At 37.1% G+C, this 15,074-nt stretch overlaps 1 protein-coding gene across 1 annotated transcript in view; it reads left to right on the top strand.

Moving 5' to 3' along the window:
• LRP1B (LDL receptor related protein 1B) overlaps positions 1-15,074 on the top strand; it is a gene marked incomplete at its 3' end in the record, with an annotated part of 1,833,965 nt that overhangs the window by 1,715,799 nt on the left and 103,092 nt on the right. Inside the window, exons 78-79 of the mRNA XM_082841888.1 lie at positions 6,833-7,056; positions 8,134-8,240. Of these exons, the coding sequence (XP_082698014.1) occupies positions 6,833-7,056; positions 8,134-8,240 (331 nt within the window). The remainder of the gene's footprint in view (positions 1-6,832; positions 7,057-8,133; positions 8,241-15,074) is intronic.

The raw sequence follows: 15,074 nt of genomic DNA, 5'->3' as shown, positions 1-15,074 counted from the left end.
AGTTTTCTGGTAGCATCTTTAGGATTCTCTATGTATAGTATCATGTCATCTGCAAACAGTGACAGCTTTACTTCTTCTTTTCTGATTTGGATTCCTTTTATTGGCTAAAACTTCCAAAACTATGTTGAATAAGAGTGGTGAGAGTGGGCAACCTTGTCTTGTTCCTGATCTTAGTGGAAATGCTTTCAGTTTTTCACCATTGAGGACAATGTTGGCTCTGAGTTTGTCATATATGGCCTTTATTATATTGAATAAAGTTCCCTGTATGCCTACTTTCTGCAGTGTTTTTATCATAAATGGGTGTTGAATTTTGTCAAAAGCTTTCTCTGCATCTATTGAGATGATCATATGGTTTTTCTCCTTCAATTTGTTAACATGGTGTATCACGTTGATTGATTTGCATATATTGAAGAATCCTTGCATTCCTGGATTAAGCCTCACTTGATCATGGTGTATAATCATTTTAATGTGCTGTTGGATTTTGTTTGCTAGTATTTTGTTGAGGATTTTTGCATCTATGTTCATCAGTGATATTGGCCTGTAGTTTTCTTTCTTTGTGACATCCTTGTCTGGTTTTGGTATCAAGGTGATGGTGGCCTCATAGAATGAATTTGGGAGTGGTCCTCCCTCTGCTATATTTTGGAAGAGTTTGAGAAGGATAGGTGTTAGCTCTTCTCTAAATGTTTGATAGAATTCGCCTGTGAAGCCATCTGGTCCTGGGCTTTTGTTTGTTGGAAGATTTATAATCACCGTTTCAATTTCAGTGCTTGTGATTGGTCTGTTCATATTTTCTATTTCTTCCTGATACAGCCTTGGCATGTTGTGCTTTTCTAAGAATTTGTCCATTTCTTCCAGGTTGTGCATTTTATTGGCATAGAGTTGCTTGTAGTATCTCTCATTATCTTTTGTATTTCTGCAGTGTCAGTTGTTACTTCTCCGTTTTCATTTCTAATTCTATTGATTTGAGTCTTCTCCCTTTTTTTCTTGATGAGTCTGGCTAATGGTTTACCAATTTTGTTTATCTTCTCAAAGAACCAGCTTTTAGTTTTATTGATCTTTGCTATTGTTTCCTTCATTTCTTTTTCATTTATTTCTGATCTGATTTTTATGATTTATTTCCTTCTGCTAACTTTGGGGTATTATTGTTCTTCTTTCTCTAACTGCTTTAGGGGTAAGGTTAGGTTGTTTATTCGAGATGTTTCCTGTTTCTAGGTGGGATTATATTGCTATAAACGTCCCTCTTAGAACTGCTTTAGCTGCATCCCCAATGGGTCATCATGTCTCCATTGTCATTTGTTTCTAGGTATTTTTTGATTTCCTCTTTGATTGCTTGAGAGATCACTTCATTATTAAGTACTGTATTGTTTAGCCTCCATGTGTTTGTATTATTTACACATCTTTTCCTGTAATTGATATCTAGTCTCATAGCGTTGTGGTTGGAAAAGATACTTGATACAATTTCAATTTTCTTAAATTTACCAAGGCTTGATATGTGACCCAAGATATGATCTATCCTGGAGAATGTTCCATGAGCACTTGAGAAAAATGTGTATTCTGTTGTTTTTGGATGGAATGTCCTATAAATATGAATTAAGTCCATCTTGTTTAATGTATCATTTAAATCTTGTGTTTCCTTATTTATTTTCATTTTGGATGATCTGTCCATTGGTGAAAGTGGGGTGTTAAAGTCTGCTACTATGATTGTGTTACTGTCAATTTCCCCTTTTATGGCTGTCAGTATCTGCCTTATATATTGAGGTGCTCCTATGTTGGGTGCATAAATATTTACAATTGTTATATCTTCTTCTATCGAGCCCTTGATCATTATGTAATGTCCTTCTTTGGCTCTTGTAATAGTCTTTATTTTAAAGTCCATTTTTTGTGATATGAGAATTGCTACTCCAGCCTTCTTTTGGTTTCCATTTTCATGGAATATCTTTTTCCATCCCCTTACTTTCAGTCTGTATGTGTCCCTAGGTCTGAAGTGGGTCTCTTGTAGACAGCGTATATACAGGTCTTTTTTTTGTATCCATTCAGCCAATCTGTGTCTTTTGGTGGGAGCATTTAGTCTATTTACATTTAAGGTAATTATCGATATGTATATTCCTATTCCCATTTTCTTCATTGTTTCAGGTTCGTTATTGTAGGTCTTTTCCTTCTCTTGTGTTCTTTGCCTAGAGAAGTTCCACTAGCATTTGTTGTAAAGCTGGTTTGGTGGTGCTGAACTCTCAGCTTTTGCTTGTCTGTAAAGGTTTTGATTTCTCCATCAAATCTGAATGAGATCCTTGCTGGGTAGAGTAATCTTGGTTGCAGGTTTTTCTCCTCCATCACTTTAAATATGTCCTGCCAGTCCCTTCTGGCTTGCAGAGTTTCTGCTGAAAGATCAGCTTTTAACCTTATGGGGATTCCCTTGTGTCTTATTTGTTGTTTTTCCCTTGCTGCTTTTAATATGTTTTCTTTGTATTTAATTTTTGACAGTTTGATTAATATGTGTCTTGGCATATTTCTCCTTGGATTTATCCTGTATGGGACTCTCTGTGCTTCCTGGACTTGATTAACTATTTCCTTTCCCATATTAGGGAAGTTTTCAACTATAATCTCTTCAAATATTTTCTCAGTCCATTTCTTTTTCTCTTCTTCTGGAACCCCTATAATTTGAATGTTGTGTTTAATGTTGTCCCAGAGGTCTCTGAGACTGTCCTCATTTCTTTTCATTCTTTTTTCTTTATTCTGCTCTGCAGTAGTTATTTCCACTATTTTATCTTCCAGGTCACTTATCCATTCTTCTGCCTCAGTTATTCTGCTATTGATCCCATCTAGAGTATTTTTAATTTCATTTATTGTGTTGTTCATCATTGCTTGTTTCATCTTTAGTTCTTCTAGGTCCTTGTTAAATGTCTTGCATTTTGTCTATTCTATTTCCAGATTTTGGATCATCTTTATTATCATTATTCTGAATTCTCTTTCAGGTAGACTGCCTATTTCCTCTTCATTTGTTAGGTCTGGTGGGTTTTTATCTTGCTCCTTCACCTGCTGTGTGTTTTTCTGTTTCTCATTTTGCTTATCTTACTGTGGGGTCTCTTTTTTGCAGGCTGCAGGTTCGTAGTTACCGTTGTTTTTGTGTCTGTCCCCAGTGGTTAAAGTTGGTTCAGTGGGTTGTGTAGGCTTCCTGGTGGAGGGGACTAGTGCCTGTGTTCTGGTGGAAGAGACTGGATCTTGTCTTTCTGGTGGGCAGTTCCACGTCTGTTGGTGTGTTTTGGGTTGTCTGTGGACTTATTATGTTTTTAGGCAGCCTCTCTGCTAATGGGTGAGGTTGTGTTCTTGTCTTGCTAGTTGTTTGGCATAGGGTGTCCAGCACTATATCTTGCTGGTCATTGAGTGAAGCTGGGTGCTGGTGTTGAGATGGAGATCTCTGGGAGATTTTCACTGTTTGATATTATGGGGAGCTGGGAGGTCTCTTGTGGACCAGTGTCCTGAAGTTGGCTCTCCCACCTCAGAGGCATAGCACTGACTCCTGACTGCAGCACCAAGAGCCTTTCATCCACACGGCTCAGAATACAAGGGAGATAAAGTAGAAAGAAAGAAAGAAAGATAAGAAAAAAAAGAAAGAAAGGAAGAAAGAAGGGAGGGAGGGACGGAGGAGGGAGGGAAAGAAAGAAAGAAGATAAAATACAATAAAGTAAGATAAAAAATAAAGTTATTAAAATATAAAATAATTATTAAAAGAAAAAATTTTTTAAAGAAAAAAAAAAAAAAAACGGATAGAACCCTAGGACAAATGGTGGAAGCAAAGCTATACAGACAAAATCTCACCCAGAGGCATACACACTCACAAAAAGAGGAAAAGGGGAAAAAATCATAAATCTTGCTCTCAAAGTCCACCTTCTCAATTTGGGATGATTCGTTGTCTATTCAGGTATTCCACAGATGCAGGGTACATCAAGTTGATTGTGGAGCTTTAATCCACTGCTTCTGAGGCTGCTGGGAGAGATTTCCCTTTCTCTTCTTTGTTCTCACAGCTCCCAGGGCTCAGCTTTGGATTTGGCCCCGCCTCTGCGTGTAGGTCGCTGGAGGGCGTTTGTTCTTCACTCAGACAGGACGGGGTTAAAGGAGCAGCTGCTTCGTGGACTCTGGCTCACTCAGGCCGAGGGGAGGGAGGGGTACGGAGTGCGGGGCGAGCCTGCGGCGGCAGAGGCCTGCGTGATGTTGCACCAGCCTGAGGTGCGTTCTCCAGGGGAAGTTGTCCCTGGATCCCGGGACCCTGGCAGTGGCGGGCTGCACAGGCTCCCCGGAAGGGGTGTGTGGATAGTGACCTGTGCTCGCACACAGGCTTCTTGGTGGCAGCAGCAGCAGCAGCCTTAGCATCTCATGCCCGTCTCTGGGGTCCGCGCTTTTAGCCGCGGCTTGCGCCAGTCTCTGGAGCTCCTTTAAGCAGCGCTCTTAATCCCCTCTCCTCGCGTAACAGGAAACAAAGAGGGAAGAAAAAGTCTCTTGCGTCTTCGACAGGTGCAGACTTTTTCTGGACTCCCTCCCGGCTAGCCGTGGTGCACTAACCCCTTCAGGCTGTGTTCACGCAGCCAACCCCAGTCCTCTCCCTGCGCTCCGACCTCTCCCTGAAGCCCAAGCCTCAGCTCCCAGCCCTGCCCGCCCCGGCGGGTGAGCAGACAAGCCTCTCAGGCTGGTGAGTACCGGTCGGCACCGATCCTCTGTGCGGGAATCTCTCCGTTTTGCCCTCCGCACCCCTGTTGCTGTGCTCTCCTCCTTGTCTCCGAAGCTTCCCCCTTCCGCCTCCCGCAGTCTCTGCCCGCGAAGGGGCTCCTAGTGTGTGGAAACATTTCCTCCTTCACGGCTCCCTCCTACTGGTGCAGGTCCCGTCCCTATCCTTTTGTCTCTGTTTATTCTTTTTTCTTTTGCCCTACCCAGGTACGTGGGGACTTTCTTGACTTTTGGGAGGTCTGAGGTCTTCTGCCAGCGTTCAGTAGGCGTTCTGTAGGAGTTATTCCACGTGTAGATGTATTTCTTGTGTATCTGTGAGGAGGAAGGTGATCTCCGCGTCTTACTCTTCCACCATCTTCCCCTCGTCCGATATGTTTAAAGTGCTGCCAAATCAGAAAAAAACAAAAGAATTACAATTAATTTACATAATATTGGAACACTTGAAAATGATTTTGTGTTTTGGCTAGGACAAATCTTTATAGTCTACCCATTTATGAATATTATTTATATGGCATGTTTAGACCATGTTGTACTGTAGAGTGCTTTTATTTAACTTCAGTTAGCTATGAGATATCACTGGGTAGATGGAGAGTATTTATTAGAGTTGAGAAGTAGATTACTGTAAAATTTCATAATTTTAGTTTTTAAACCAATAAGTGAAAAGATTGATAATAAAGGTCATTAGAAATTTCTGTGAGTTCTGTATTTAGTTCAAGCCATATTTTTCCTTCTTTGAGATCTCAGTAATCACACGGCAGACAGTGACTTGTAATTCCTGTTTCTTGGCATCTCACGTTCTTTTTGAGAAGTTCGGTTTGTTTTCTTTTAATCCAAGCCCACTCTTTAATAAAATGTGTTCACTGGTAAATCACAGAAGAAACAGTCATGTGTTAAAAACCCATATTTCCACTGGTTACCAGGCCCTAACAATGCTCTTACACATTGACTACATGTCTAGTTATAATGACCTTCAAATAATTGTTTCTATTCTTCATAATAATACCCCTGAGAATTTCTTCTCACTTTTGTTTATACACAATAAACCTGACCACGTCAAATTAATTACTACACTAGTTCCTGCTCAAAGTGATCAAGTTAATTGAAGGGCACAGCATACGTTATTTTCCTTGCTGTCTATTCCCAATGAACCCTCTTACCTTTGTCTCACAATATTTCAGTAATATACTATTGCGCAGAAAATCCAAGCTAGCAGATTTAATATAAATGACAGAGATTGTAACTTTCCTCAAAAGACATTTAAATATAGTATCTCTCTAAATGTGTCTATTTGTATTAACTTTCTGTTTCAATTTTAAATCAAATTATATATGGTAAGGATGTAGAGCAACTGGAACTTTCTTAAATTCCTGAAAAGAGTGAATATTGGTACAGACTCTTTGAAAAAAAAATTCTAGCCCTATCTATTTAAGCAATCATAAGTATATCTTAAGACTCAACCGTTCTATTTCTTGTTAAATACTCAACAGAAATGAGAGTTTGTGTCCACCAAAAGACACGTAAAGGAATATTCATAATTTTATTTGTAATGGCCTAAAATTGTAAACAAGCAATATATATATTACCAGTAAAATGGTAAACAAATTGATATATATTCATGAATAATATTTCATATTCTGAAATATTATCCAGAAATAAAAAGTAATTAATAACTGACATGCACACCAATATGGGTGTATTTCACAAACATGATGTTGAGTCAAAGAAGTCAGGAATAGAAGAGTATGATTCTGTTTATGTGGATTTGTTTAAGCTAATCTGTGATTTAGATGTTAGGATTATGCTTATTCTAAGAGAAATACTTACTGGGAGAGGTCACAAGTGAACCTTCTACAATTCTGGAAGTATTCTAGTAGGGTGGTGGTTAAACAGGGGCAGTGATAGGTAAAACTCCAGTGAGTTGTATACTTAGGATTTGTGAAATTATACATCTATAAAAACTAAAAATAAAGTATGTTGGGGATTTAAAAAAATCTATGTAACAATTAACACCTGACCATGTTAAGAAGATTCCCAAACAATCTCAATGTATAGATATAGAAAACTCCACCAATTTGCTTTTGAAAATACTGTGGTTTGTTGTTTTGTTTTCTTTTAGTGTCCTGAATTTAAAAGGCCCAGGGATGTTGCAGTTGACTGGGTTGCTGGAAATATTTATTGGACTGACCATTCTAGAATGCACTGGTTCAGTTACTACACTACTCACTGGACCAGTCTGAGATACTCTATCAACGTAGGACAGCTGAATGGCCCCAACTGCACCAGACTCTTAACAAATATGGCTGGAGAACCCTATGCTATTGCTGTAAATCCTAAAAGAGGGTAGGTTAATGACCTGGTTATTTATATTTCTTGATATGAGTATCCATTTTTACAGATTGTCCCACCCATGCTCTGTAGTGTTGTTTCTGGAAGAGTGTTCAACGTATAATAGATTCACAAGACTTCTGAAAATCCCTCTACTCCTTCTGCACAAAAGCATGTCCTTTTCACACCAAATGGTGGTGCAAAATATATTCTTCTTCCTGAACATTTGCTACTTTATACATTTAGTGTATGTTATGTGTACATTCAGTGTATATGTTTTGTGTGCATTCAGATTAATGAAACTGATGTGAAAAACATAACCACTGTAGTTAATCTAAAATCGAATTTTTGAGACATTAAAAATAATATTAAACATGTTAAGTGTAGGATATTAGTGACGGGCTATTTCTGGTAATAAAAAATGGAGGCATATGTATAAACAAATTTAAACAATTTAACACAAATATTCCCTTTACTCGGCTTGATTTTTTCCTTTTTTACTGTCTTATTTCTTATTTATAAGCAATGACCAAAAAGGAAATAGGGAAATGTTAAATAAAACTCCTAATCACCCATAAGTGGATCATTAGATCCTGAGTAAAAAGAGGCAACTGCTGTTTACTTACTAGAATTATTTTATGTGGTGTCTTCTAAGTGAGAAAATTATTTATGTCTGAGAAAATAGTTACTATATCAAAAACAAAAGCATACTGATGCATCATCTATAGTAAAATGAATATTCTGTCATGATAAGAAGATAATTTCAAGTGTTAGAAATATTTTTCTTCTAAAATTTTAAGGAAATTTTCAAAATTGAACTTTGCCTATCAAGTGAGCCTATTAAACAGTGGCTCTCAAATTTTAGGGAATAGGTACGACTTTTACATTGTTGACTCCTGGGGCCCCCTCTTGGAGGTACTCACTCTGTAGGTTTAGAGTTGGGTCCAGAAATCTGCTTTTTCAGGCAATTTTCAGGGACTCTAAGGTGATTCTGATGCACAGGGTCTGAAGAGACCCTGTTTTGGGTTGTAACAGCGCATTCACCAGGCTAAGCACATTCACCAGGCTAACCAACTTGACCTATCTCTTCAGGATGATGTACTGGACGATTGTTGGGGACCACTCCCACATAGAAGAAGCGGCCATGGACGGTACTCTGAGAAGAATTTTAGTACAAAAGAATTTACAGAGACCCACAGGTATGATATGTGTCCCACACAGTCTAAAATGTGAAGTAGTGTGCTAAGTATAATAGTATTGCCTTTCTTTCTAGTTTTGTTGGCAATATAATCATTTTTACAAGCAGATAAAATAATTTATATTTTGACTTTATAAAAGTCATTAACATTTCTTGTTGTACTTTCCCAACTTGAAAGTCAGGTTCTTACCATACTGCTGGTGATATTATGGGGATATTATTTGACAATTACCTAAGTTATAAGTAGGATTTCACCTGCATGAAATTTTGACAGTTTATAGCATTGTGTTAGGGTGTTTTTACAGCTATGTGTTAATGATATTGGGATAGATGGTAATATTCCTAGAGGATGAGAGACTAAATGGATAGACAGGTGGGAACATATAAACAACTTTTGTGAAAGACACTCACAGCTCTTTTCAATCTGGCTTTAATCTCCCTTCCAGCCATGTCATCTAAACTACCAGTCTATACTCTCTGTACTTCCAGGACTGTTCAGGAGCTCAGGTCTTTTTTCTGCATTCCTGTTCTTTCTCCTATGCCATTTTCCTCCCAGATCCCTCATCTAGAATGCCCTTCCAACTTTTGTGTACCTAGAGGAATCTTACCAGTCTTGTAAGGTCTAAGTTTAGTACTTCCTCAATAAAATATTTTCATACTGCAGAAGCCTCAGAGATTTTTGTGCCATCCCACACCCCCTCCCACTACATCCCCATCAAAAAGGACACAATACATTGTCTATAGCATATGTTATTTTGCAATTAGGCTTAGCATATGTTATTTAACAATTAAGCTTTCTATAGCATATGTTATTTAACAATATAAAGTTGAAACTTTATATTTGGTACTTATATTTTTATTACTTTTAATGTGCCTTATGCCTTTTCTTCCAAGTAGATTGTTTTTACTCTTATAGGAAGGAACAATCATTGGGATTTAGTTTATTTATGTAGGTGTGTCTCAATTCAGTGATTTAACAAATACTAATTGAACACTCACCTGGTGACAGAAATTGTTCCAGATGCTGAAGAAATAAGTTCCTGCCCTTGTGAAGAGAGTTCCAATTCTCAGGAAACTTACTTTCCTGTATAGGATAGAATATGTAGGATACATCATGTCAGGTAATTATAAAAGCTATATAGAAGACAAAATATAAGAGATGGGCAGTTATGGGAAGGTACTATTTTAGTTATGATTATCAAAGTAGTCATCTCTAGAAAGGTGGTATTTGAGAAGATGACTGAATAAAGAGAGATAGCAAACTATGTGATTATGTGAAGAAAGAGCTTTCCAAGTAGACAGAATGGCAAGTTATGAGTTAGGAAAGAACTTAGCATGTGTAAGAAACAGCAGTAATGTTAGGACAGTTGGCGCTCCGTATCCATGGTAGGTTGAATTTACTGAACCCACAGACACCGAGGGCTGACTATAATATGCCATTTTATATAAAGGACTTGAGCGTTTGCAGGTTTTGATATTCATGGGGGATCCTATAACCAATCCCCTGCAGACACCAAGGGATGGCTGTATGCCTAGAAGCATATGATCAACTCGGGAGAATAGTAGATGTGAGAGTGACAAGGTGACCAAAGTCAGATCATCCAGGACCTGGAACACACTGATAAGGACTGGATTCTATTCTAGCTTTAAGGGAAGCAAGCCACTGGGGATTTTGAGGAAAGTGGCATGATCTGCTCAAACACTATTTTATTTTTTAAAGAACTTTGTACTTCTTTTTCTTAACTTTTTTATTTTTAACTAATTTTAGACTTTTATTCAGTAGAAAGGTTGGACAATTGATTTAAAAAAAGCTTCTCTGACGTTAACATCTTACATAGCCATAGTATACATAACATTATTTTCATTTTAAAAAATGACTCAGGAAGCAATGTATAGAATTGCCTGTCTGAGGGTTCTTATGAGGGAATCTGAGACAGGCATTCTTGGGAAATTTATTTATGAAGGGAGTGTTATTTCCTTGCTGTCATGTGTTGTAGTTGTGGACATGACCAACATAAGTCAATCAGATGGAGATATCTCAGAGAAAATTGGAGATTTTAGTTCTGGAGCTCAAAGCAGAACTAGAAACTTAGTTCAGAGAACTGGCAATAGAAAACCGACGATTTAAAGTTGCTGGAGTTAAGATAGACAAGGGAGGAGAAAACAGAGGCTTCTTAGGGTAGAAATGTGTGAGATGCTTATATTCAGAAGAGTCAGGATCAAAAATAAAGACTACAGAGGTGTTTGAGCAATAGGAGCAAAGCAACAGAATTCAGTGCCATAATAGCTGACAGAAAAGTTTCAAAAGGAAGATGGTATACCCTATTGGGCATAGCATAGTGTATTAGACAGAAGAAATATGGAGTCCTAGAAAGAGTATAAGCCTTCCATTTATATAGGCTTGAGTTAAAATTGCACAACCTGCATAAACTTTTCAGCACCAATGTTCTTATTTGTAAAATGCATATGATAATATTTACCTTACAGAGAATTTATAACAATTCATTTATATCAGAAGTTAACACCAATGTAAATTGATTAGTATAATTTCTTGAATACCTAAGAGACTAAGAATAATTATAGAAATAATATGCCACGTACTAGAGCCTTGCATTTGTACCTTGTCCACCATAACTCCATAACCCGAATTTTATTTTTTTTGATGGCATCTGGCCTGTGAATGTATTTCCTTTTTTTTTGAATTTTATTTTATTTTATTTTTATACAGCAGGTTCTTATTAGTTATCTATTTTATACATATTAGTATATATATGTCAAACACAATCTCCCAATTCATCCCACCAATACCACTGCCCCCCCTACTTTCCCCTCTTGGTGTCCATACATTTGTTCTCTACCTCTGTGTCTCTATTTCTGCCTACAGACTGGTTCATCTGTATCATTATTCTAGATTCCACATATATACGTTAATATACAATCTTTGTATATTTCAGACTTTCTTCACTCTGTATGACAGTCTCTAGGTCCATCCACATCTCTACAAATGACCCAATTTTGTTCCTTTTTATGGCTGAGTAATATTCCATTGTATATATGTACCACATCTTCTTTATCCATTCGTCTATCAGTGGACGTTTAGCTTGCTTCCATGACCTGGCTATTGTAAATAGTGCTGTAATGAACATTGGGCTGCATGTGTCTTTTTGAATTATGGTTTTCTCTGGGTATATGCCCAGAGGTGGGATTGCTGGGTCATATAGTAATTCTACTTTTAGTTTTTTAAGGAATCTCCATATTGTTATCCATAGTGGCTGTATCAATTTACATTCCCACCAATAGTACAAGAGGGTTCCTTTATCTCCACACCCTCTCCAGCATTTGTCGTTTGTAGATTTTCTGATGATACCCATTCTAACCAGTATCAGGTGATTGTAGTTTTGATTTGCATTTCTCTAATAATTAGTGATGTTGAGCAGCTTTTCATGTGCCTCTTGGCCATCTGTATGTCTTCTTTGGAGAAATGTCTGATTAGGTCTTCTGCACATTTTTTGATTGGGTTGTTTGTTTTTTTAATATTGAGCTGCATGAGTTGTTTATATATTTTGGCAATTCATCCTTTGTCCATTGATTCATTTGCAAATGTTTTCTCCCATTCTAAGTGTTGTCTTTTCATCTTGTTTATAGTTCCCTTTGCTGTGCAAAGGCTTGTAAGTTTCATTAGGTCCCATTTGTTTATTTTTGTTTTTATTTCCATTTCTCTAGAAGGTGGGTCAAAAAAGATCTTGCTGTGATTTATGTCAGAGAGTGTTCTTCCTATGTTTTCCTCTAAGAATTTTATGGTGTCTGGTCTTACATTTAGGACTTTAATCCATTTTGAGTTTATTTTTGTGTATGGTGTTAGGGAGTGTTCTAATTTCATTCTTTTACATGTAGCTGTCCAGTTTTCCCAGCACCACTTATTGAAGAGACTGTCTTTTCTCCATTGTATATCCTTGACTCCTTTGCCATAGATTAGTTGTGCATTTATAAGTGCGTGGGTTTATCTCTGGGCTTTCTATCCTGTTCCATTGATCTATATTTCTATTTTTGTGCCAGTACCATACTGTCTTGATTACTGTGGCTTTGTAGTATAGTCTGAAGTCAGGGAGCCTGATTCCTCCAATTCCATTTTTTCCCCTCAAGATTGCTTTGGCTATTTGGGGTCTTTTGTGTCTCCATACAAATTGTGAAATATTTTGTTCTAGTTCTGTAAAAAATGCCATTGGTAATTTCATAGGGATTGCATTGAATCTGTAGATTGCTTTGGGTAGTATAGTCATTTTCACAACATTGGTTCTTCCAATCCAAGAGCATGGTATGTCTCTCCATCTTTTTGTGTTACCTTTGATTTCTTTCATCAGGGTCATAGTTTTCTGAGTACAGATCTTTTACCTCCTTAGGTAGGTTTATTCCTAGGTGTTTTATTCTTTTTGTTGCAATGGTGAATGGGATTGTTTCCTTAATTTCTCTTTCTGATCTTTCGTTGTTAGTGTGTAGGAATGCAAGAGATTTCTGTGCATTAATTTTGTATCCTGCAACTTTACCAAATTCATTGATTAGCTCTAGTAATTTTCTGCTGGCATCTTTAGGATTCTCTACATATAGTATCATGTCATCTGCAAACAGTGACAGTTTTACTTCTTCTCTTCCAATTTGTATTCTTTTATATCTTTTTCTTCTCTGATTGCCATGGCTAAGACTTCCAAAGCTATGTTGAATAATAGTGGTGAGACTGGACATCATGTCTTGTTCCTGATCTTAGAAGGAATGTTTTCAGTTTTTCACCAATGAGAATGATGTTTGCTGTGGGTTTGTCATATATGGCCTTTCTTATGTTGAGGTAGGTTCCCTCTATGCCCACTTTCTGGAGAGTTTTTATCATAAATGGGTGTTTAATTTTGTCAAAAGCTTTTTCTGCATCTATTAAGATGATCATATGGTTTTTATTCTTCCCTTTGTTAATATGGTGTATTGCATTAATTGATTTTCATATATTGAAGAATCCTTGCATTCCTGGGATAAATCCCGCTTGATGAAGATGTATGACACTTTTAGTGTGTTGTTGGATTCTGTTTGCTAGTATTTTGTGGATTTTTGCATCTATATTCATTTTTCTATATTAGTCTGTAATTTTCTTTTTTTGCAGTGTCTTTGATTTTCGTATCAGGGTGATGGTGGCTTTGTAGAATGAGTTTGGGAGTGTTCCTTCTTCTGCAATTTTTTGGAAGAGTTTGAGAGGATGGGTGTTAGCTCTTCTGTAAATGTTTGATAGACTTCACCTGTGAAGCCATCTGGTCCTGGACTTTTGTTTGTTGGAAGATTTTTAATCACAGTTTCAATTTCACTGCTTGTGATTGGTCTGTTCACATTTTTTATTTCTTCCTGGTTCAGTCTTGGAAGGCTATACCTTTCTAAGAATTTGTCCATTTCTCCAGGTTGTCCATTTTACTGGCGTAGAGTTGCTTGTAGTAGTCTCTTAGGATGCTTTGTATTTCTGCTGTGTCCATTGTAACTTCTCCTTTTTCATTTCTAACTTTATTGATTTGAATCCTCTCTGTCTTTTTCTTGATGAGTCTGGCTAAAGGTTTATCAATTTTGTTTATCTTCTCAAAGAACCAGATTTTAGTTTTATTGATCTTTGCTGTTGTTTTCTTTGTTTCTATTTCATTTATTTCTGCTCTGATCTTTATGATTTCTTTCCTTCTACTAACTTTGAGTTTTGCTTGTTCTTCTTTCTCTAGTTCCTTTAGGTGTAAGGTTAGGTTGTTTATTTGAGATTTTTCTTGTTTTTTGAGGTGGGATTTCATTGCTATAAACTTCCCTCTTAAAAATGCTTTTGTTGCATCACATAGGTTTTGGATTGTCATGTTTTCATTTTCATTTGTCTCTATGTATTTTTTGATTTCCTCTTTGATTTCTTCAGTGATCTCTTGGTAATTTAGTAACATATGGTTTAGCCTCCATGTGTTTGTGTATTTTACATTTTTTTTCCCTTCAGCTGATTTCTAATCTCATAGTGTTGTGGTCAGAAAAGATTCTTGCTATGATTTCAATTTTCTTAAATTTACTGAGGCTTGATTTGTGAGCTAAGATGTGATCTATCCTGGAGAATGTTCTGTGTGCACTTGAGAAGAAAGTGTAATCTGCTGTTTTCAGATGGAATGTCCTATAAATATCAATTAATCTATCGGGTCTATTGTGTCATTTAAAGGTTGTGTTTCCTTATTAATGTTCTGTCTGGATTATCTGTCCCTTGGTGTAAGTGAGGTGTTCCCCACTATTATTGTGTTACTATTTATTTCCTCTTTTATAGCTTGTTACCATTTACCTTATGTGTTGAGGTGCTTCTATGTTGGGTACATATATAGTTATAAATCTTATATCTTCTTCTTGGATTGATCCCTTGATCATTATGTAGTGTCCTTCCTTGTCTCTTGTTACATTCTTTATTTTAATGTCTATTTTACCTGCTATGAGTATTGCTACTCCAGCTCTCTTTTGATTTCCATTTGCATGGAGTATCTTTTTCCATCCCCTCACTTTCAGTCTGTATGTGTCCCTAGGTCTGAAGTGGGTCTCTTGTAGACAGTATATATATGGGTCTTGTTTTTGTATCCATTCAGTGAGCCTGTGTCTTTTGGTTGGAGCATTTAATCCATTAATATTTAAGATGATTACCGATATGTATTTTCCCATTACCATTTTTTTTTTTTTTTTTTGCGGTACGCGGGCCTCTCACTGTTGTGGCCTCTCCCATCATGGAGCACAGGCTCCAGACGCGCAGGCTCAGCGGCCATGGCTCACGGGCCCAGCCGCTCCGCGGCATGTGGGATCT

Source organism: Leucopleurus acutus (genome assembly GCF_964270905.1).
Source record: "Leucopleurus acutus genome assembly, chromosome: 6".
Classification (NCBI taxonomy): domain Eukaryota; kingdom Metazoa; phylum Chordata; class Mammalia; order Artiodactyla; family Delphinidae; genus Leucopleurus; species Leucopleurus acutus.
Note: the sequence above shows the minus strand (reverse complement) of the source record. Positions and strands in the feature narration are given on the sequence as shown.